Raw genomic sequence first — 24486 nt, forward strand, 5'->3', positions numbered from 1 at the left:
AAGCCTCCTTACTAGCAGGCACAGCGCTCTGATCTGGACTGGGAAGGGGTGAAAAACAAAAGCCACCCTACCCACTGTGCTAGGCTACTGATTTGGAGCGACCCCCACCTCCAGCCCTGCTCGCCACCTGTAGAAGGAAAATATTACACTTAAGTGGCTCATTTGCCCTTCAGGTGAACATGATGAATGTCAAGAGGTGCCTTGCAGAATCCTAAACACTACCAGATTAACGGCAGCTTAAGTGTTTGAGTAGCAACCAGATGCATGAAGGGCTACTCTTGGTTGACATGTCTGTGTAGGTATATATGGGGGGGAAAGTGTAAACTGTGAGGTTAGTGTGAATATTTAGAGAGGTAGTTGGTACATGTAGAGGCATTGCCTTTTCCAGCTTAGAGATAAAGAAGATCAGTATCTAGCAACGAATGACCCAGAAAAGCTGCTGTCAGGCCCCAAAGATGGATTCTGCAATAGGTTCTAAATGAAATGAATGCAGTGAGATACAGGGGATTAGATGCTTTATAAGATGGAGGATTAGATGCTTGCAAAAACTTATCGTTAGAGGAAACACCAAGAATATAGAGTTCTTTAGAAAATGGCAAGAAGTTAACACAGAAGGATATATTCAACAGTGTTGTGGTGGTTCCTTTGTGCCCGTTGTAAACCACAGTGCCAGAAATATCACAACATGAATTTTCTCTTCCTTCTCCATCACCTTCATTCTCTAAGGAAGAGCATCAGAGTGGTCTGGCTGGGAGTATTTTTCCGGAACATTTGCCAAAGCCGACACGATAACCGTTTCCCTGGCAGTAGCCTGAGGGAGAACAAAGCATATATAAGCCATAGGGAATGTTACTTGAGTAATGTTAATAGGATAGAGAATATCCATAGGAAACTGGACAGAAATGACTGAAGAAAGGCAGGTTGCTTACCTGTATCTGTCGTTCGAGTGGCCATCTGTGCATTCATCTGTGGGCTTGGCTGTGCAGTGCAAGGCCAGCATAGAGAAACTTCCCCAGCTCAGCATCATGGAGTGGGCGGGAGCCTTGCCCCGCCCTCTCTGCAGGTCTGGATATGAAGCGGGGGCCCCCACCCCGTCCCTCCATTGCCTGGAAGACCGCATCATCCCAGGCACATGAGGGTGCCATAAAACCTTTAAAGAAGGCATAGGTGGCTGCACCCAGCGCCCAGGGAGCAACATGGTACATGTTGTGCTGACAACAGCCAGTGGGGTGGAGGGCGGGTTGTGTGAATGCACAGATGACCACTCGAAGAACAACAGTCACAGGTAAACAACTGTCTTCTTCATGGTCTTTGTGCATCACACACATGTGGGCGACTAGCGAGCTCACCCTTTGTGGAGGGGGCTGTCATCACCGAGAAATCGAAGAGAGGACTGCCCTGCTGAATGCACAGCCTGGTCTGGCGTGAATGCGTAGCTGGTAGCACCGAGCAAAGATCAATGGCACAGACCATGTGATAGCTCTGCAGGCCTCATGCAGTGGGACGTCGGTTAGGAGGGCAGTAAATGCAGCCTGTGCGGAATGTGGTGTGCGCATGGGAGTGTGTGGGGAGGCAGATCCTCACCATTTCATGGGCTGGGGGCCAGGTGAGCTTCTATGAAGAGGACAGACTACGTAGAGGAGAGAACAGAATTGCCATTGTTGATGGGGAGCACCAAGTCCCGCACGAGACTTTTCCCGCACAAGATTGGCTTGATGCTTCCGTCATGTTGGGCACTGGGAAGTACCTTGAACAGAAGCCCTCTTAGGAGCCCAAGGGTGAGGACTCCAAGGAGTTGGTGTCAGACCAGGTTGGGTGGGGCCTTCTTTTGAGAGGAGTGGCCACCGCAGCAGGCCTGAGACAGAGGACTGGACATCCAAGTGCGAGGAGGTTGGAGACCAGGTGGAAGGGTTGCCCCGATCCAGGAGGGGGGGCAGGGGATCCCCATTGTCCCCTAGGTGATGATGTGATGCCAGTGGCTGGCCGCTCCAGCAATGGGTCCTTCAACAAAGCAGAGGCACAGTGGTTGGGCACCGCAGGTGGTGTGGGTGGCAGGTCATGTGCTGGCGACGAGTTGCACATGGGCAACTGGCTCCCGCCCACAGATGGAACGCGCGCCTCTGGGAAATCTGAGTCCGGGCCTGCGGGGGTGCCTTCCAGGGAGACCCTGGATCTGGGGTGCGCAGGAGGTAGTGTGGTGATCCGGGTGATGGAGGGGCAGTAGCCTTGGTGGTGTGCAGCAGGCTCTTCCACATGGGCCACTTGGCCGGCCGCACTGGCTCCTCTGTGGAGGGAGGTTTCCCAGCCTCGGAGTGAGAAGATCGGCGGCACTCAGGGCTCATTGCCAGAGCATAATCTCAGATAGGCAGCCCCCTGCCTCTGCATCTCCTTTTAAAACACTTGGCAACGGGGGCTGATCTTGGCGATGTGCCCCTCATCAAGGCAGAATCAAGACAACCAAGAATGGCTGTCCGTGGCAGGCCATCGGGCAGCGCACGAGGCACAGTGACGGAAAACCGGGTCAGCCACATGCAGCTCTAACGCAAGCACACAGAGAGGGAGAAGGAGAACCTTCCCCCTTTCCCTCGGGAAGAAGAGAGGATAGCAAGAGAGGGAGCGAGGGGCCGCGAAGGGCACCCTTGTATTGGGTGGATGGGAGTAGAGAGAAAAGAGATTTTTTTCCCCTGTAGGAAAGGTGAGAAGAAAGTGTGAGCTGGTAAGTGAGAAGGTCCGATCAGCAAAGTGACTGCAAGAACGGTCAAAAAGGAACTGAGGGACTGGGTGGGAGACCCCCCTTTTTATCCAGACCCCCAGAGTCTGGCAGGGCTCCCCCACCCCCCGCTCTGTGATGCTGAGCTGCGGAAGTTTTCCCAGGTCCTGGCCTTGGGCTGTGCAGCAAAGCCCGTATGTGTGTGATGCACAGGGACCATGAAGAAGAACATATGACAGAATACACTGCCACATGTGAGCCCCCTTGCTTGTTAAGATGAATAGTCCTCCAATGAAAGAAGACAGATTATCTGGAAGTGGAAATTGTGCTGCTTCTTCCGTGGCACCAAAGCTGAGGAATTCATTTCCAGAGAAGCTTCAGACAGTTTGTGGATTACATGGCACCCTACAGATGGACCGCAGCCTTGTACATTTTCCCTGTGAGGTCTCTTGGAGTTAAAAAATGCAGGGAGGGAGAATACTGCGGGCAAACACTAATCCTTCAGTGAACTTCCCCCTTCTCCTTCTTAATGGTCAACTGCAAAATCTCAGACTTCTCTTTCTCTTGTTCCAACTGAAATTACAAATTTCCTTTATCTCATACCTAGGCAATTTTGATGTAGAGAGCAGCTAGTAGCCACCACCATCAAGTCTATCAATCGATCATTCAAAAGCCTAGAAGAACAAGCAGTCACCTTTCCTCCTTTCTGGATTTTTTCTTTTACAAGTTGCATGAACAATGGCCTTCCAAATCATAACAAGAGAATAAATCGTAGAACAGTCAACTGGCAGAGTGCCAATCAACGCTCTGTTCCTTCATTAGTACACAATAATCTCCTCACAGCCATCCATTGTAGCTGGCAAAGAGACTCCAGCAGAAAGAGAGACAAAGACAAAGAAATAAACCAGAGAACTCTCTGCCTAGTCAAACAAGAAATAGTTACTGGCTTATCTTAATGACCTTCCGTAAAGGTTAAGTGACTTTCTCTATGGAGAATTGAATGCATTAATCCATCGGGTCCTGCAAACCATGGATAATCCAAATGATTCGGTTTGGGTGGTACAAAGGTTAGAAAGTAGAAAGCTGGATATGTTTCTGGATGGAGTCCAGAAGGAGGTTGTTTGAGGATTTTGCTCAGTCCACTTTTTAAAAGCAAGCCAATGATCTTCACTTCCCAGGTTAAAATGCTGACCAGAATACAGTGATCAGAATTTAGGTTTTAGCCTTCTTCAAATACACTTCTTGGTTTGAAAGCATACAAAACTGCAATATAATTCTTTGATCAAAACTGTACTAAACAGTTTTTATTTAAATGTTATCTTAATTAATTTATTCATTGGTTTTATTTATTGCCTGGATGTATCCAATTTTTATATTTTTATATTGTTATTTATTTGTTAGAAGCCGCCCCAAGGCTTATGCGAATGGCGCGGCATACAAGTTTCCCAAATAAAATAAATAAATAAATAAACTGTGCAAGGTTCAAAGCAGAGGGCACAGCACTAAGCAAGGAAAGGTATAAATGCTGTATCACAAAATTCTCCAAGGTTCACTCACAGGAGGCCCAGCAGAGGAAGGACTTGGAAATCAGAAGCGAGTTAGACAGGGACCAAAATTGGTGTAAAGTTGCTACTCCAGAAGTTCTCCATGCCCAGGACTTATGAGTTGGAGCTTTCAGATCTCAGCTGCAGAACTTCAGAAGCTTCTGGAAGAAATTCTCCTTGTGAGGAGCACATGAAGCTTTTTCCTCACAAACAATCAGTCACTTCTTTCAGTGATTGTTCCAGCCTGCCTTCCAAGATGGCTTTGTTCTCAAAGGCTGGATGACGGCTTACTTTCTGACTTGGAGGCAGAAGGTAAGCATCCACCTCCAGGTCTTTTGGGATGGGCAGCCCCTCGATGAGGCTTGTCTCCAGGAGCTCTAGCTTGTCCTCTGAAGAGAATTCCTCCAACCGCAGCATGACAAAAGATCAGAAGCATCTCCAGCCTAGGAAAGGTGTTTCTGGGGCACCAGTGGCTTTGCAGATACATCCCAAACATCTCTAGAGACACCAGGGCCTACGGCACTCCTGGTCAGCTTCCAAACAAACAAGAAAGCAATCCTTCTGCTCAGGGAAAGTCCCCAGCTTGTGACTAAGGCCACTTGCCCTGCAGTGCTCTGCTGTGTGCTCCTCTTTGAGGGAAAGGAATTCTGAACATGCTCAAAAGGCACTGAGGTGATCATTTTTTTAAAAAGTGGCCCTGCAGGCGCATATCTGTAGGATAATGTGTGTTGCCTTTCTCTGTCATCAGCTCAACATGTTTATTTCACTGCTGTCACTCTCGGGCGTGCTCCTTGGATCTGTTTCAGTGCCAACCCAGTGCCAGCAGAGAGCTCCATGCTCTTGAAGACTTCCAGAAGAGCAATGGGCTGTTGGGATGTGCGTGCTCCCCCTTCTGCACCCCGTTGCTCTGTGAGTTCTCCTGTTCCATTTGCTTAGCTTGCTGCCCGAGTACATTCCAGGCGATCTTTCTCTGAACCTGTGGTCCTTCTGTCCCCCTCTTGTTATTCACGCTAATGCTGCCGTTCTCCACTTCAGTGGCCACCAAAACGCAGGGCAGCCGGCATCCTAAATGACAGAGCCCAGTCTTCTGTTTCAAGGGCGTTCCAGTCCACAGCAGGTCCAAAGAGAGCCACTGTGGGGTGATAGAGTGCTAGTCTGGGACTCAGAACTCTGGGTTCTAGTTCCCATATGACCATACAGCTCTTGGGGTGATTCTGAGCCACTCACCCATTCTCAACCTAACCGAACTCATGGTGTCCTTGTGGAGATAAAATGGAGAAAAGGAGGAGGAGAATTGTGCAGGTAGCTTGGGTTCCTCACAAGAGGGAAAAGGTGCCCAACTACAGCAATCATTGCTGAGTGGTGAGGTCCTGGCCGCTGAATGATGGTGATTCTAGGCTGAAAATCACTCTCATTCCCCCTCTCCTCCTCCCCAACAAAAATGCACACCTGTTATAATGACCTCATCCCCATCTTGCAGAAATTTACGAGACTGGCCATTCCCAAGGTCGATAGCTTTGGTCCCTTTCCATGACAATTCCAACATGGAACCAAAGCTCTCAGGATCCTAGAAGCAGAAATTGGGGCAGAAATTAAGCATCGGTTTTCCGTATAGATGTCTACCTGCTCTACCCTTGGCGTTACTGGTTTGAGGAAAGATCAAGGGTGCTCTACCACCAGCTGATCCAGTCTACTGAGTTCTCAGCTTGGCTAAAATTTAACCCTTTTATCCCCTAGAAGACATGCTTGCCTATACAATCTGGCTCTTTTAAGCTAATGCCTTTAAAAACAAAGCAGAACAAAACAAAGAATCCTAATCAAAGAGGAACAGGGGACAATATTAGGAGAGTGGTACATTTCAGGATTTGCTGTACAGCTTACAAAAAACAAACAGCAAAAACACTGTTGTTTCCTTCTTTCATCCTGCACTTTGCGTTGCTTACCAGAAACGTGGCAGTAGGTGGCCAAAAGTACTGATTCAGACTATGCTGGATAATCTGGGATCCTGTGGTTTCCCTGCCTATACCCATATAATCCGAATAAAAAAAAATATCAAATGCTTACTGGTCCACTGATTGTTCCAGAGGCCAGGAGGTCTCCTGGTCTGAGATTGCAGCCATTGATGGTATGGTGTGCCAACTGTTGTTTCATGGTCCAGTACATGTACTGTGGGCAAAAGAGAAGACATCAGAGTGGTGGTCATACGTGGAAAGAGACCTCAGACAAGAGACAGTTTAGTCCGCTGGTTCAGGATTGTCTTTTCCTCTGCCCGGCAGTAGCCTGCTCCAGGGTCTCAGGCAGAGGGCTTCTCCGTCACCCACCTGGTCCTTTTCGCTGAAGGACCTTCTGCATGCAAAATGGGTGCTCTGCGACTGATCGATGGTCCCTCCCCAAAGTCCTCTACTGGACAAGGGACAGATTTCTTCTCTCCCGTGTCTTGCTCAGTAAAGGATTAGCTGTTCCCAGGAGCAGCATCCTCATCTAATCAGGAAGCACCACAGCAGCAGCTTAAACGCATTGCTTGTCAGTATTTAAAATCTGTTCCTCTGACTCACTGCTCTGTCCCCCACATCTACATCCTGCTTACAAACATTTTATGTTGGAAGAGATACTCAGAAGGCCCTGCACATTTTCCCTATGGGGCTTCTTTGTACAGAGGTGGGTCCATCCCACAGGTGCAGGTCTATGACCCACATGGATTGTTTTTATTCTAATAGACAAAAGAAAAACAAAGCAAAGAATCCAAAAGATAGAAAACTTTGTATCTATCCATATCAATGAATACATATGTAGTACATATATATGAAATGACAACTTTCCAGCAATTATACATAAGCTTCAACTAAGGGGGACCAGATATCCAAATTGGAATCCATTCAGTGGCATCTATACTGCCATCCATTCAAATAATGGATGGACCTCAATCCCTTGCATTATAGAAGGTGAACACTTAAGTTTCCAATGTAGTGAGATCAGCCATCAAAAGGATGAGGTGAATCCACCTACCTGGTGACCCACATGGCATGTGCATGCACATTCACATGCGCACGCATGCCAATCTCACTGAGTATATGCTGATCCTCAGACCAATGAAGTTACTCCACCAGCCAGGCACAAGGGGTTATCCCAGAATTTGCAGATTTGCGGACTTCAGCCTCACCTATTTGCACCTATCTCACCCCAATGAAAACTGGGGGAGTTGCGAGTGGAGCAGACAGGGATGTGTGCTTTCCTTACTTTTGACCCCTTGCTTCCAGGTGCCTCAGTCATGTAGATAGATATTCTTAGGGGATGTTCTGTGGTCCCTCTTACATCTTGTTCTCCACCTAAGCAGCCCTGGTGCAGCTCTTCTCATGTGCTGATCCCGAGTGCAGAGCTTTCATGGTTACAGTTTCCCTCCTTAAATGTACCTTTCTCAGGAAACCTTTTCAAAGCGTTCTGCACAGAGCCACTGCCTCTGCCTGAGCCATTTGTCAGGCAGAAACCAGGACATAATGAGCATGAGATTAAAGCCCCTCAGGGCAATTCCACAGTGCTCTCTCCCCAATAGTGAGCTCCTGAAAGGATTCTTCCAAATATAATCCCAACAGATGGGGAAGTCAAGTATCTTGCCCATGCTAATGGTGCCACTGATAGCAGAGTTTTTATTTTACCCCATAAATGGCTGGCATTGATTTCTAGAGCAAAAAGCAAGCAAATCCAACTGGATGTTTTGAAAGGCAGCCCCAGGGTGTGGTCAAAACATGCAATGATTTCCGACAAGAAACAGAGCTGCTCTGATTCCGGAAGGGCCTCTAAACTCCACTCATAGCTGGAGTCGTTCCCATGCTTGTTGGTTTTTTGTTCCATTCAAACAGGGAAAATGTGCATTTTCATGCATGTTTTGAAACACCCACAGTCTTGCCCCATGGAGAAGCATGACAATCTCTCTTCTTTTTTTAAATGCACATTTTCTACAGGCACAATTGTGTTCAATGCATCAGTTCAAGTCAAGGATCTTCACATCAAATTGGGCATCTTGGAGGAGGAAGGTGCCCTGCTCAGCCCAAAATTCATAAACAATGATCTATGAAGTCCCGAGGGATCATCTGAACCAAACTTTTGTGTGTTGCGGAATTGGTATTTTAACCTTACTTCTGAGACTGCTACTAGTACTAGGGATCTTGAATCAGCAACACTTAAAATTTAGTCTCCTTCTCAAAACATGTACTCCTGTTTGCATTTGTGTTCAGGATTGCAAGTGGGGCAAGTTCAATTGATTGGCAAATTGAGACCATTTATCCTTCCCCCTGATGTGCCTGAGCTCAGAGTCAGGGTCAAGATATTCTCCCTCCTTCCACCAGTGCCCTTCAAAGCAGTATTTTTAGCACCTGCAGGAGTTAATGGCAACCATCTATGAAATTTTTGCTATCTATGGAACTGGAGATACATTGCAACTCAGCCAACAGAGCCAGGGAATTGGTGCACAAGATGTGTGCTCAGACAGATAAATGTGAGCCCTATGATGGCATTCAGCTTGCTCACACAAAGGCTAAAAACCCTGCCCAAGCATCCTAACCCCATTTCAGTCAAGAATGCAATAAACAAAAAATAGACATGGAAAAAAGAATCCTTACTTTAAAGTTTGAGCAGCAAATATTAACAGGTTTGCTCATTCCATTACCTGATAACAAACAAACAAACAAACAAACATTGTCTGTAATAAGTGTAACTGCACATTCCAATGTTCAGCTACAATCCAACAACCTGTGCCTGGGTGCCTCTCTTCCTAGAATCAATATAAATACAAACTAAGCACATTTGCCTAACTTGTTCAGTATCCCATAGCCACAGGACAGGACCAACATCTAACATTTGACATCTGCTCCGGGTCAAAAGCTACACAGATGCTAATTTGCATTGCATTTTATGCTGTTCTGCTTTGATTGTATCACTACTGCATTGGATCGTTTCTGAGAGCTGTTGCTAAAAAGCCAGAGAGCTTCAGCCACTGGTTGTATTTAAATAAAATGAATCATCACAATTACATACAGCTTCAAAGAGAAGCAGTCCAAGTAGTACAGGGTGGGTTCTCCTTTTCCTGAAGAGCCTGTGTGTGAAGGGGCCCACAAGCACATCCCCCTCCCCCCGCCCCCAGTGCTGGGAGACAGCAGCATTCTCTTCCTCCTCTTCCCTTTTCTGTTCTTAAGACAAACCAAAACCAAAACCAAAACCCCCAGCAACACTGCAGTGATCTTCAGCTGGTCAGACACCAGACTGGGAAAAGGAGGGTGGCAAACCTAACAGCAGAGAGGGGAGGCAGGCAAACCAAAGAAAGAGGACAAGCAAAAGGAGCCTATGGATGGTCGGATTAATAGAAAATACATTTTCCAACTTCTAGGGTATTTCCTCCTCATTCTGCTTCTTGAATCTGTAATCTTCGTTGGGCATTTTCTAGCATGTTTTGTCTAGTCAAATGGAGTGGAACACTGTTATTCTTCAGAGTGCACACTTCCAGATTCTGCAGATTCTTCAGCAGATTTCCAGCTGAAAAAGCACAGGGTGACATGGGATGCACATGTACAAAACGCACGTATGAGAGTCAGTGTGCTGTAGTGGTGAGAGTGTTGGACTGGGGTTGAGGAGTTCCAAATTCTAGTTCCCACTCCGTCATAACTTTATGAAGCTCACTAGAAGAAGACATTGAAAGCAGAAGAGGAGGAAGGCCCAAGAGGAGATGGCTCGGTTCCATAAAGGAGCCACAGCCTTGTGGTGCAGGAGCAGAGCGGGGCTGTCAGGGGCAGGACAATGTGGGGAGCTTCCATTCACCAGGTCACCACAAGTCAGAGGCATCTTGACAGCATGTAACAAGGTGACTTCGCGCCAATTTCTGATTCTCAGCCTAGCCTACCTCACAGGGTTGTCTACACTTTTTAAATGTTCCTTATTTCAGTGAGCACATCTTTATTTGCAAACCTGTTTTTTTGGGAGATGCACTCAGGCATCCCAGAGAAATCCTTAAGAGATTCAAGTGAGTTCAGGTATCTACAATCCAGACCTGGGGATCCTGCCACGGACCAGCTTTTTCTGAGTCATGTGGATTCTGCAGACTTGAGGACCAGTTTTACACTTTCGGAGAGTGCAAGATTTCTGCTAATTTATTTTAGCATCAACACACACTTTTGTAAATGTACCATAGAGCAACTTCAGTTTAATACATTATTACAATGACTTATCTAATCATATAAAGTACTGCTAATGTGTGATAAGTAACACATAATTTTCTTACAGTATGTTCCTTATTTTAGAGTGCTTTGGCTAGCAACTCTAGTTAGAACTAATATGTATCCAGGACAGAGGGCCATACCTTTAATAGCAACGAAGAGGTTTATGTCGAAAGTATATGGCTGATCATCACAGAGGTAGGGCAGTGGCTTGGGATTCTTGAAAAGACATAAGAAGCATCAAAGTCACGTGGCTGAATGCATATCATTTTGGCAGCCAAACAGCATCACCCCAAAATAATGCAGCGCATTCTGCATATTTGGGCTACTCCGCTGGTGTGTAAAAATTTAGACATTTGTAATTTAGACGAAGACAAAGGCTGAGAACTGCCTAATCAAAACCAGCAAGCTTATAGAATGCTGGTACCAGTCAGAACAAAGAATAGCTTTGCTTTGGTTGGGAATAAAAAGGAATGAAATTTAAAAGGCAGAGGAAAGCAGGGAATTGGTCAAATCAATCCCTTGGCATCTTATGATTTTGTTAGGATAGGGTGGAGATGATTGGGGATCAGCTTTCTCTAAAATGCTGGTAGAGCAGAGCCAAAAATCTCCAGTTTTTTACACCTGTTGCAATGGACTGAGCAGCTGTGCCTCTGACAAGCAACCCTGTTTCTTCACACATTTGTCCACACATTCACATGGGATGCTTCTGCTCTTGTTTCTCATACCTGGATGGGATTCGGCAATGCAAAGGGCATCAAGGCTTCCATGGTAACCACCCATGGGGAGATGGTAGTGCCAAAACTTTTGCCCAGAAAGGGTCCCAGGGGAACATATTCCCATTTCTGAATGTCACGAGCTGTAGAAGGAAGACAGGACATGGTGCATTTAAGCCAGAGCAATGACTGCTTTAGGACTGTGGCCAGAGATGTTCCTAGTTCAGCGGTGTCAAGGTGAATTTTGAAGTACAAGAACTCATCTTGACTGTACACAGACACAAAAGCAGCAGTGCACAGTACATGGTCCAATTTGCAAGGGTCATGCAGTCCAGATATAGTTTATCTGGGAGCAAGCTCTTCTGTGCTGCTTACTTCTGACTGCGCAGCTTCAACTTTTAGCCAAAGATCTTCACCCAGCAGAAACGTCACCTTTCACTCTTGAGCAGAAAATGCAAGTCAGCTCAGGAGGGTGGATTCACCTTTAAGACTGCTAGTGTAATTTGGGAACCCGATCAAAGAAAAGGAAAGTGGCAGCCGGCCTCTGCTTAGCTGGTTCCCTCATTCTCTGGCTCCCTCTGGGCTAGTCTGTCATGAACCACAGCAAAACATGAAGCCACCTCACCTGACGTGCCAAAGCAAACAAGGATCCATTAGCTGCCCTGGTGCAGCGAGCAGGCGTTCTCACCACTCTGTTGCAGAGGAAAAGCACCCGGAGGTGCATTCCCGGCATCTCCCCTTTGAGTACACCACTGCTCTGGTATCGGAATCAGGAACTGAGTCCCCGCTCTGCATTCAGCCCACCTCTCAACTCCCCTTTCCCTCTAGACTACCCCCCTGGCTCTGCCTCATTCTTCCAGGCCAGCCTTCCTCATCTTGCAGTGCTCTGACTGTTTTGCACTGCAGCTCCTGGCTTCCCTTACCATTGGCTGGAGTTGATGGAAAGTGGTCTGGAACCTCTTCAGGAAGCTCTGTTGGGGCAACCTGCGCTATGCTTTCCTCCATCTGACATGATTTTCCTATCCTCCACGCCAGCTCCCTTTGCCCTCTTCTCAGGCCCATCCCCATCCAACATTTTTGCTGTTCTTCCTTCTCTTGACCCCTTGGGCCATCCTGTATTCAGCAGCTCAGCCCACGGCTCCATTCAGACATCAGCCCAAGCAGCAGGAAAATCTCCCCTCTACAGTTTCAGCTTCCAGATGATTTAGAGTTGCTTGTTTGTTTGTTTCCCACCTTCTCCAGACCCAGGTTCATCAATTCACCACCCTCTTCAAGCTGCCGGAGCAGTTTCTTCTGAAAGATGGATGGATCTAATGGTTCGTCAATGTCACACATTCAGAAATAACAGCAACCTCAGTGAGCACCAGTTATGCTTTGCAAAGTAGCTTCTAACCATGATTAAACAACCCATCACTTACGATGGCTTATGAACAGGCATAGATTCATAACATCAGATCCACAGTTTGGCTCAACAAGTGTGATTTGTTGTTCTGTCTGAATACAGCCAATGGCAGCTTCCCCATGTGCCTGATCCACACTAGGGATGCTCATTCAAACACAGTCAGGGGCTTCACCACCACTAAATCTCCCAGTGCATCACATTATAAATCTTCTGAAAGCATCACTGGAACCCCATGGCCATGACCAAAACCCCCCTCAAAACACAAGGTCATTCTGAGTATTTATCACTAATGATTTCTACCACTCATTTGTGCTTGTACATCACACTAATCTCTCCCATGGGTCAGCGTGACATGCACAAGCAGGAACAAACTATGGCAAGCTTGGAATTGTGCCCTCCCCCCACTGTAGCCAAGACACATTTGGAAGTTTTTGTGGCCACTCTCCATGAACCACCATTTGCTGCATCATGCGCACCTAGATCTTATGACTCACCTTCACTAGGCTTGGTTTCAACAAGCCAGAAACTCACTAACTTTGGGAAACTAATCTTGGTTAATGTTTACTGCCGTGTTTTGCCCCTGACAACACAGCAAGCCACAGTCAACCAAAACGGACGGTGAAAACTCCTGAACTGCTCCCCCACAGCCTTGGAGCAGGGGGAGAGGGGCATGAGCCAGAGCCTGTGTGTGCATGCATGTCGTTCTTCACCAGGGCCGGTGCCAAAGGTAGGTATGGCTGGACCCCTGCCAAGGGCCCACTCTTCACAGGGGCCCATGGACAAAGGACTCCTCTCCCCTGTGGCAGCCTGCTTGTTCACTTTCCTCTCGCTCAGGCCTCTCGCTTAGCAGCATGGCCTGCCTCCTCCCTGGCCTCCCACCCATCAAGAAAGGGAGAGGTACCAGTGATGAGAAAGAAGGCCAGGAGCCAGTGTGGCTGGTGAAAATGGTACTGAGAAGGCAGACCTGTTGAGGGAGGGGGCACACTGAGGGTGTCTTGCCCAAGGGACCCCCCACCGCCACCAGACTTTGAGCTGGCATTGGGTTTAGCCATAGGGTAAGCCTTTTACAGAGGGCAGTTCTCTGGATGGAGGATTGTCAGTTTGGTCCTCTACTTAAAGGGGCTGTTTGGCTGCGCAGCCCAAGTCCGGTTTAAGAAAAAAGAACAGGGTCCCGACGCTGTCTTGCAGCACACGCAAAGCCACCCAGCCACAGTCTTCCTTGACAGTGTGGGAGATCCCGCTTCTGTTTACACTGGAGTCCTGATTTCTAAATGTGCATCAGTGCAGATACATCAGCGTGTGCACATTTTATGCAAATCTGTGCCCATTATGTGATAGGCAAGGGGCTGCCCTGCTTAGCCATGGTTTAGCATGATCGGCAAATGTGACCATGGCGGGAAGAGATTGAGGCCCTCTTCCAAACTGTGCCATCCTGTTAGACAGAGAATGCGCTGAGAGGACGTCTGCCCTGCAGAACCAGCACAGGATGCATTACCGCTCCAGTCGTTCATGAGTACCATCCCAAAGATGTGCTTGTGCGCTTCACGGATGGGGATGGGCTCTCCGGCTTTGTTTCCAGGGCCTACGAAGAAGGCCTGAAAAAATGCACAGGAAAACTTTGTCAGGTAGCAAGTGAAAAACACTGATGGCTGCTGCTCTTTTCCACATCTGCACCAGCCTGTGCCCTGAAATAGCCATTTGAAATCCTCCTTTACATGTATCCACTTTTTAAAGTGAGGTGGCTGATGACCAATGACAGGGCCTTTTTGGCTGTGGCTCCCAGATATTGGAATACTTTCAGGGGAGCATACCAAGTCAGGGCATTGATTCATCTAGCTCAGTATTGTGCACATGGACTGGCAGTAGCTCTCCACAGACAGGTTTCAGTCATATCAGGACATGCCCAGGAAATCTCTGGATCCATAACCCGCCTGCCAGGTACTTTAATGTCTTTTCAATGACCAATGAAGACTACTTTTAACTTTAAGGCCTTTTAAAACATCTGACTATGATTTTACCTTGCTCCTTGAGGCATGTTCTATTCTTCCATTGTTTTAATTTTTAGATTGTGGTTTTCTGATATGCTTTTACTGAGCTTAAGCTGTCCTGAGAGTTTATTTTTCATTGAAGGGCAGGACAGAAATTCAATAGATAAAATCAAATAAAAGCACCTCCAAGTTACAAGAATATGGGCATGACGTCCCCTACAAATTAACAAATTAACTTCATCTTTCTCCTCTGCCTCCTGGCCAAGTCTCCATGCAGTGTAGTTTTCACTGCTAAAATAACACAGGCATCTCTGTGAGATTATTCATCAATAGGATGAATCATTTTTGCTCAGGGGTAGTAAAATGGGGAGTTGAGGGGAAGTAGGAGGACACAAGATAAATTCCTACCATTTCTAACTCAATATCCAAAAGTTTGCAGGCACCAAACACTGGAGGCTTAGCTGCAGTTTAAACAAAGCAAACACAAAACATAAGCACATTATTGTTCAGAAAAATATTCCACACATCAGAAGAGTCCTCCTGGATCAGCCCAAGGTCCACCTAGTCCAGCATTCTCTTCACACAGTGGCCACTGTCATGCCCACAGGAAACAGGCAAGCAGGACAGGAGTGTACCAGCACCCTTCCACTCGGTTCCCCAGAGACTGGTATATGCAGATGCATTGCCTCTGATACCGGAGGGAACATGTAGCAATTAAGACTGGGGGATCTCGATAGTTTCTCCTCCATGAAGTTGCTCCAACCCTTTTTAAACTCACCCAAATTGGTGGCTATAACTCCATCCTGTGGAAGTAAGTTCCACAGCTGAACTTTGCACTGTGTGAAGATGTGCTTCCTTTAATCTGTCCTGAATTTCCCACCAGCCAGCTTTATGGGATGATTCTATGGAATGCTAGCATTATGAGAGAGGGAGAATAATGTCTGCCTTCATATTGTGTTATAACAGTTGAGGTCCTTCAAATTGGAAAGAAGAAAGTGAGGAGAGGCATGAAAGGGCATCCTTCTGTGCAGCACCCTCATGTCTCTCCCCACCACTCTTTTTTCTGTCTCAATGATCCCAACTTCTGCAACCTTTCCTCAGAGAGGAGTAGCTCTAGCCCCTTGATCACTGTCATTGTGCCTTCCTGCAATGAAAGAATATTATAATAATCATTTCCCAATAATCATGAAATAAAACTGAAGAAAAGTGGCGACACATGAGTGCACAGTAGTGTGCCACGCACTCATCGATTCACTGTTCTCCACAAAAGTGAAACCACCCAGTAAAGGGGACGGGGAAGAGACTCACTGTCATCAGGTTGCATTTGTCCTGCTGGCCTCTGGATCGGCGTCCCAGATATGACTACAGAAGAGGCACGTCCATGGTACCCAACAGGTAAGTGTAACCTTGCAAGACAGAAATATTAACGAGTTGCTGTAAGTTCTCTATCTGAACGGCTATCAGAGAACAGACCTCTATTTGAAGGGAGATATATGTATATATTCATTTAATTTATGTACCACCCAACAGCTGAAGCTCTCTGGGCAGGTCACGAAGCACCTGAAGGACTGCCCCATCTAAATCTTGTGTAAGGGCAGGCAGGTAAGAGGGCACAGGGGCCTTGATGTTGTCCATCACTGGTGAGCACCTGGCAGGAAAGGGAGAAGCAGCGGCTCACCTGGCTACAGTCTTCTGCACTAGCAATACATCTGTCACAGTTCCATCTACAGTGCAATAATCTCTTACATCTATCCCTATGAATTAGCATATAGAAGTATGCAAATTAGTACCCCTCCTTTGTCTTCTTTTTTGGTGATTCTTAAGAGGGGACCCCAATGATAAAGATGGACAAATCCATTTCACTTTTCATAAAGTTTGCATTTTGTTCCCTAGCACCATATTCTTCTGTCTCATTTCCACAGGGCTTTGCAATTATTCAAATATATGTCTGCACACAAATTGTTGTGCATCCTTTGCAAGCAATGTTCTCTCATGTATGCATTTGTTATTGCAGACCTGAATCACTAAATTGGCAGAAGTGTTATTTTCCTGGGCTCCAAGATCACTGCAGATGAGGACTGCAGCCAAGAAATTAAAAGACACTTGCTCCTGGGGAGGAAAGCTATGGCCAATCTAGACAGCATACTAAAAAGCAGAGACATCACCCTGCCGACAAAAGTGCATATAGTCAAGGCTATGGTTTTCCCAGTTGCAATGTATGGCTGTGAAAGCTGGACCATAAGGAAGGCTGAGTGCCAAAGGATTTAGGCCTTTGAATTGTGGTGCTGGAGGAGACTCCTGTGAGTCCCTTGGACCACAAGGAGATCAAACCAGTCAGTCCTAGAGGAGATTAACCCTGGCTGCTCTTTAGACGGTCAGATCCTGAAGATGAAACTCAAATACTTTGGCCACGTAATGAGAAGGAAGGACTCTCTGGAGAAGAACCTAATGCTGGGAACAATAGATGGCAAAAGAAGAAGGGAACGGCAGAGGATGAGGTGGCTAGATGGAGTCACTGAAGCAGTTGGTGTGAGCTTGAGTGGACTCTAGGGGATGGTGGAGGACAGGAAGGCCTGGAGGGATGTTGTCCATGGGGTCGCAATGGGTTGGAAACGAGTTCTCAACTAACAACAACAACAAAAGAATGGTAATTCCATTTCCATTTGTGTATTAGCTCTGGAAGTGAAAATTTGGATGTTTTATAGTAAAAATTTAAAGGAAAGAAAAGAGGACCCCCCCTCGCCATTTCTAGGAACTGGCAGAGAATGGAGGTCAAAACTTTTCACAAATATTACCTCACTAATCACATGCAGATAATAAATAACCCTCAAATTAAACCCCAGGTGATCCCAAGAACTGTGGCACCAAATCTGCATTTAGAGGAGGGTGGGGAGAAGCAACTGACCAGTTTGGCATCAAGGCATTCTCCTTTCCACGGAACATCACCCCGACATTTGTAGCGTGCTGCCAGGAGGAATAGAAATCTGTGTAATCACCTGGAAGGACAAGGATGGACAAAAAATTGATAGGTGCAGCATGGAACAGTTTGCATGAAAGCTAAAACTTTGAGAAGAGGCAGAAAGGGATTTGGAAAGTCTGTGCTGATCATTTCTCTGCTATCCAAAGGTCAAAGCTTTCTGGATGGTTCACAGCAATTCATAAAACCAAAAATGCAATAATGAAAATACAGCATGAAATACAGGTTCAATAAAATACAGTAAACATCTCAACATACACAATGTGCATTGCCTTTTCCAGGATCAGACCAGCTGGGATGCGACTGTGATCTCACTGGGTCTGCTCCAAGTATGATTAAGCCTGGATCCAAACCCACAGCTTGATTTCCATCTATTTGCTCCTGCTCTCACCAAAGAAAGCTAAAATTGGTTTTCTCTCTCTAATATTGCTATTCCACAGTAATTCCTTACACTGTTTCTGACTGTCCCCTGGTGGCCTCTGTGGGAAATGGTTTAACTAAGTTTTCTGTTGGCTTGACATGACTTCTCCAAATGCTTACCCTGACATTTATGGGATGGGCTGGTTTGCACAGCCTTGAGTCCCCATCACCGACAGCAGGCGGTATACAATTAATGATAATAATGATTTGCATATATTGAGACAACATGCTGAAAATAGCATGGTGGGTTGATCGTTCAATGGCTAATCCACTTTACACCCAAAAGAGGATGGAGCGTTCTTCAGTTTGCTGTAGTTTGTCCTCCCACCTGTTCCTGGCATGCATCCCATGTGCTTTTGTGGCACAAGCTCAGCAGCTTACTCTGCTAATGAGTGCATGTGCAGGGGATAACCTGTGGCACAGGCATGGGGACTCAGCCCCCTGAGGGGAGACTGGCGAAGTTGCAAGTCTCCAGCTCCAACTACACCCCCGAGCCATTCTGTACATCCTGTTCGTAGCATTTGGGGCCACGTCACTTCAGACCTCGGGTGAAAGACCCTACTCCTCCCTTCAGGAATGCAGGGCAGAGCAACAGTGTGCCTCCAGGTGCCCTGGATTACAATCCCCACCAGCCCCAGGCTGGTCAGGAATGCTAGGAGCTGCCATCAAAAGGACCTAGAGGGAATCAAGCTGGGGAAGACTGGTGCAGATTCCTGTAGTGCAGGGAAATGGATCTTTTAAAAAACATGTCTCTTGACATTCGGCATCCTCAGAATTCAGGCACCCCAGTGAGTCCTGATGGGGAATATGCTGTTAGCACAGGTGACTTACCAATTTCAGCTGGAAGGTGCATTACAGCAGAAGCCTGAGGTACAAATGCTCTGTGAGAAGGAGAAGAAGAAATCAGAAGGAACGTTTAGTTCTCCTGGCAAACTCCATCCTAGTCCATTGATCTCCATGCCAGATATGGATGCCCTGGAAGTTGCATTTTCAGGAATTTCCTCCTGGGACTTTTAGGGCACAATCTTATACATGTTTCAACAGGAAGAAAGGGGTTTTCTCCTGTCCTGTCAGTTGTACCTTTAAGGTATTGAGACTTACCTCTTCCGGGAATCCTCCATGAAAGACATTAGGAGGCAAAGTACCCGGAGGAGGGCTTTCTCTGCGGTGGTGCCCCGCCTATGGAATGCGCTCCCCAGAGAGGTCCGCCTGCCGCCGTCGTTATTTGTTTTTCAGTGCCAGGCTAAGACCGTTTTATTTCAACAATATTTTAATAACTTTTAATATCAGCTTATAGGTTTTAATCTGCAGCCAGGATGGATCTGGATTTTATTTTATTTTATGTAAGCTGTCCCAAGGCTATGCAATGGGATGGCATACAAATTCTCTAACTAACTAACTAACTAACTAACTAACTAACTAACTAACTAACTAACTAAAGTTGTTGGTACATGGCAACCTTTTCAAAATGTCTTATGCACACCACAAAAACATGGTCTATTTCTTCTTAGGGAGAAGAGCATGGACCACATTTAGGCTGTCCTTAGGTTTTGCTTTCAATATTATATATATTATCTGTATCCTACTATTTATAACAGAAGGGTGTGTGTGTATGGCTGGGGGGAGGTGCGGGAGGGGGGAGATGCTTTTCCAGCCTGAAATAGCAACCCAGTGTTCAGATTCTAGTAAAAGAGGAAGGTGAGGGTTTAACTTCATGTGGGCAGTCAATTACCAGGGCCTCCCAATTTCACACATTCAATCCTTCCATCCAATTTCCTGCAAACTTTTTAAATCATTTGAAAATTCTAATTTTTCATATCCAATGTCTCAGAACATATCCAGCTTGTAAGCAACTTTTCCAAACATATACTTTTTTGGACACATGCATTGCATCAAGAGCTGCATTGCAGAATTTAGAGAAATGCACACTGTGAAGGCTAATCCACAAAGCAGCCCAGGAAGTGCAGTTTAGATTGGTTCACACAGAAAGCGACTCTCAGCGCACTTGTTCCCCATTCCTCGTTTAAACAAACATTCTTTCCATCTTTGTGCCTACATGGAGCCCATCTGTGCTTACAAATCATTCCTAAGCTAAATTCCAATTGCTACATGCACATTTTCTAGGGGAAAGACTGGGGGAAAGAAAAGCCAAACTCTGTTGCATGTATAAATAATGGATAGCAAAATAACCTGCATGACCTTATTTTCTATAATATATTCTGCAGTTGTTGATCATAGAGGGCACAGTGGGAACAAGAAGACATGCAGGGCACTGAAGTACCATTCCAATTGTTGGGTGTTTTATTCAGCTCTTTCTCAAGCTTAGCTCTGAACTACAGCTGCCTTTAAATGTCATAATGAAACGGAAAGACAGCCATATTTTGAGTGGTGGCTCAAATTTACAGAAATGAGCAACTGAAGAAACTGTCAGAACAATCCATACATATTTTCTCAGAAGCAAGTTCCACGGAGTGTTGAGGGCATACTGCGGGTCATTGTGCCTCAGTCTTGTGCTTTCTTGTGTTTTGGTGGCATCACAGTGAGCGCACAGACACTGCTCTGGCCACTTCATCTCTCGCCAGTCCTTTACCTTTTGCGTAGCTCTGGGTCATCTCTCAGTGTCGGCTCTTCAGCAGAGAGTAGCTTTTGAAGGACAGCTCGGGCTTCCCTCCATGCTTCCCAGCCCAGTGCCATGAAATGGTTCAGGGTTTCCTGCAAACGCATAGGATGAAAGCAAATGTGCAACTGGGGAGATGCTCATAAGGCAGGCATGCCGAGCTGCTTTCAGCCTGAGAGGCTGAGTAGGTCTAGTTCAGGGGTCGGCAACCTTAAACACTCAAAGAGCCATTTGGACCCCTTTCCCACAGAAAAGAAAACACCGGGAGCCACAAAACCCTTCTGACATCTAAAATAAGATATATCGTTTTTTACCATTATGCTATGTATAAAAAAACTATAGTGTGTCTGTCATTGGTTATAAAATCAATGAACTGCTACAGAGAAAACAAATTTTCATTTCTGCATGCAACAAAAACATATTACGAGTAAGCATATTGGTAAGCCAGTCTCGTCAGCAGTGAAAGCAAATGAATCTGCCCACGTACCATTAAACGTTCTGTTTTCTTCTGAAAAGCTCAATAAATCGTGTGCCAGTGGGTGTCACATATTGGTGGTTGTGATGCATATTTTGAGCGACAGGGAGTCGCAGCAGAGGGATGAAAGAGCCACAGGTTGCTGACCCCTGGTCTAGCTTAATGTATTTTGAAAAAAGCAAAGCCACAAACCTTGCCAACTACAGTGCTCTCCCACACCACCCTATGTTCCTGAAGTCCAGAGTCTAAAATTACCTTGCCACACCACATTTTGCAATGCTGATCTCCGGCACTGGCCAGCCCTGGCTCCATATCAAACTGCAGAATGGCAGCAATTCAGTAACAAGTACTGGCTCTTCTCCTGCATACTACTGAGAAGAACTGCTGTTCTGCTTGGATTTCCCTTCACAGACCACCGGGCCAGTCCTGCCAATGAAATACCTGTTCAAAGACGTGATGATTCTTGGAAAGGAGGGGTCCATCAAACAGGTGCTTAATAACACTGAGGTCCAGCACTTGGTCACCAATAGCTACTCCAATCCTGGGTTTGGGCTACAATGGGGGAAAAGGAGGGAGGCATTTGTGCATTTATACTTTATGGCTTTCACTGAGCATAAACAAACAGAGAGAACAGAATAAAACAAAAGAAGGGAAGGTTGTGGCATTTGCTCAATTTACAAGTCAGATTCATTGAAATTAGGACTGGGATTCCCAAGAAAGCCACAATTCTTCCTCTGATCCCACCCCCTTTTTCCAATCACTGACTGGTGGTTTCCTGAGGTCCCCCTATTATATCCTAAAATGTTCCAGTGCCAGGTAGAGCTCTAAGCTCAAACATGCTGGTACTTCCTCTCCTTCTCCTTTTGCTTTCAGCTTAACCCACCAACACCACTCTTTATTCATTCCATACTGGGTTCATACTGGGGCTCCTGTAAGCTGTGTGTCCTGTCAAGTGGGCAGCAGGGGCAGATCCTTCTAACTCTTAAAAACTTTACCCCTGAAATGTTTGTTCAGCAGGAGCTTCTGCAAACAGGCAAGTTAATGTACAACCTGTACTAAGACCTAAGTCATGTGGTCCAACTGTCCTAATTTCCTCTAAGACATCGTAGTGCCTTTATCATCCTTTGGAGGCACCGAGAATTTGCTTTGTTAATGTACTACAAGTTACAACTTTTTGGATTTCAGCTTCCTTCCCTGAGACTCTGTAATGCAAACAAAATATTCCATAATCACTTGTGTGGGTCCACCCACCTTGCCTTCAAAAGCATGCAAGTGCACAGGCAGGCAAAACAACAGCACCTACTACTTTCAAAGTAGAAACTGGGGCTCAAAGGATCTGAGAACTAGTACTCATTCGGAAGGTCCCAGGCTGGGGAAAGCTCTCTCATAAACCTATGACAAGCATTCATAGAACCACATGCATTCATAGATCTGGTATCATTAACTAGCACATCAGTGACAGTTTTGTGGAGACCTGAAATGACATCAAAACACAGTCACCTTTGGAAATCAATAGTTTAAAATTAATAGCTTAAACGTTTTCCTGACTTTTAATAACTTCCTTTAACGTGGGGAAAAGGAAGGAGCTCTGTGCAGGTGCATTAACAGATCATTAGGCCATCGCAAGTGTTGCTACAACTTTTCTAACGCAATTGAGCAAAGCCTCCAGCCCGGCAGATCATGTACAGCATCGCCCCCCCCCCACCAAATCTGCAGGCAATGAGAGTGGCCAAGGTTTATTCTGATATGCAGCTGGACACCTGCACAGTTACTTGAGCCACTGAAACATTTTGTGCAGCTGGAAATAGGAACTTCCACGTATCTATTTGTTTATTCACCTTTTTTCCACTAGAAAAATCCGGAGCTGCGCCCATGCATTGGCGCTAAGCGGGTGGGGGCGCTGCGCCCGATCCCCTGCGGCCGGAGCCCCTTCTGCCGGCGGGAAGCCAAGCCAGAGCCAGCGTGAGAGTCAGCCCACTCCTCACTTACCTTCTCCTCTGTGGAGAAGACTCCGTAGGGCAGGTTCTGGAGGGGGAAGTCCGAGGTCTCCTCCGCGGGAATGAAAGACATGCCGCTTGCCTCTCGTGACGGGCAGAACCGCGGGGAAAGAGCGCCTCAGACGTGGCCGCTGCGCCCCGGAGCAGAGCCAGTCGCCGCCCTCTCTGCAGCCCACCCGCCCCGGGCCGCGGCGCCGCAGGGGCAGTCCTGGCCCGGGCACTCGGCCCAGAGGAGGAGGGCGGGGGCGGAGGCGGAGGCAGCGGCGCCGGGGCCTGGGGCGCCCCGAGCGGGGCCGCGCTCCGCGGCAGGCGGGCGGGCGCGTGGGCAAGACGCCATCTTCCGAGCCGGCTCTCGGGCGGGGGCGCTGCAGCGCTGGCCTTGCGGCCGCCTCGACCGCGCCGTCGCGCCCTGCACCCTTTCAGCGACTGCCCGGCACGGTGAAGCGAGCCCGTCCACGCGGCCCGGAAGGGACGCCGGGGCCTTGCGAGCTCCGTCCGCGGCGAAGCGTCCCCGGGTCACGCGAGGCGCGGGGCTGCCCCGCGACGCACCAGCACGTCGATCCAGGGCGCTGAGAAAATTAAAACGAGGCTCGGGGGTCCGCGGAGGGCGGTGCTTAGAATGATTTGGATGTGCTCATCTCTGTGTGTGGACACACGTTTCAAAATGATTATAATTTGAAAAGAAATGCAAATATTCCAGATGTAGTGGTTGAAGAGCAGTGGGCTGGGAGTCCAGAGATCTGGGTTCAAATCCCAACTCAGCCTTGAAACTCACTGGTGACTGGGCAGTCACAGATTTTCAGTCTAACTTACCTCACAGGGTGGTTGTGTGAATGCAACTGAGAGAACCTTGCAAGATAGTTGGGTTCCTTGCAAGAGGAAGAAAGGCATGGTATCAATGTAATAAAAATAAATACAGTGTGTACAACCAGGAGACCTGTGTGCCTACCTGCTCAGATTGTTGTCCAGGTTTTTGCTATGGGTAAGAGCATTTAAATTGGAATTGGACAGGACAAACCTACAAACAGGTGTGTGTGAGAGAGAGATAGCGAACAAGTGAGCATGCATGCAAGCCAGGTAAAATAGGTATGGGTGTACAGCTTTGTTCTGTGGTCTGCTCACTGACGTAATCTTTTTTAACCATACTTTGCATGCATTCATCTGCAAGTGTGCACTTGCGCAAATATGGATTAGCATCAAATAAGGTACCCTGATGATCCGTCAGAAAACTTTACTGTTCCTATTCTGAAAACAAAACCTTAGTGTTTCCCTCTACAGCCTCAGTCTTGAAGCACAAAGGGGTAGGGTCAAGCGAAGGTTAGGTTCTACTCACAGAATCAGCTATGGGAGGAAGGGCCTTAGCTTGGTGACAGCCAGCCCATGCCAGAAGATCTCCACTTTCTCTCCTGAAAGCACTTGAAGAACAGCAAAATGGCC

The 24486-nt window shown here is 47.0% G+C and overlaps 1 protein-coding gene across 2 annotated transcripts; it reads right to left on the minus strand.

Moving 5' to 3' along the window:
• Positions 1-498: 498 nt before the first annotated feature.
• On the minus strand, positions 499-23218 carry FAH (fumarylacetoacetate hydrolase). 2 transcript variants are annotated; one of them, XM_044438810.1, is made up of 14 exons: positions 23042-23213; positions 21494-21604; positions 20551-20672; positions 18792-18841; positions 17469-17559; positions 15872-15969; positions 14972-15024; positions 14071-14170; positions 11186-11316; positions 10601-10676; positions 8871-8917; positions 6319-6420; positions 5704-5821; positions 499-811 (listed from the first exon to the last, which is right to left on the minus strand). In XM_044438810.1, the coding sequence occupies exons 1-14, from the start codon at positions 23120-23122 to the stop codon at positions 735-737; spliced, it is 1257 nt and encodes a 418-aa protein (XP_044294745.1). In that variant the 5' UTR covers positions 23123-23213; the 3' UTR covers positions 499-734. The 2 variants fall into 2 exon arrangements, 1 of the variants encoding a protein (XP_044294745.1); XR_006415550.1 differs by lacking the exon at positions 8871-8917 and having other exon boundaries at positions 793-811; positions 23042-23218.
• Positions 23219-24486: the final 1268 nt, after the last annotated feature.

The sequence above is a fragment of the Varanus komodoensis genome, unplaced genomic scaffold, assembly GCF_004798865.1.
Source record: "Varanus komodoensis strain SLA01 unplaced genomic scaffold, ASM479886v1 scaffold33, whole genome shotgun sequence".
NCBI lineage: Eukaryota > Metazoa > Chordata > Lepidosauria > Squamata > Varanidae > Varanus > Varanus komodoensis.

Excerpts from the sequence above, each read along its gene's own strand:
- FAH (XM_044438810.1), bottom strand. The coding sequence starts at position 23,122 with ATGTCTTTCATTCCCGCGGAGGAGACCTCGGACTTCCCCCTCCAGAAC. Across the intron at positions 10,677-11,185 it reads CATTGCCGAATCCCATCCAG|AATCCCAAGCCACTGCCCTA; the intron begins GTATGAGAAACA and ends TGTCTTTTCAAG. Across the intron at positions 8,918-10,600 it reads CCTCTTCGTTGCTATTAAAG|GTAATGGAATGAGCAAACCT; the intron begins GTATGGCCCTCT and ends GTTTGTTATCAG.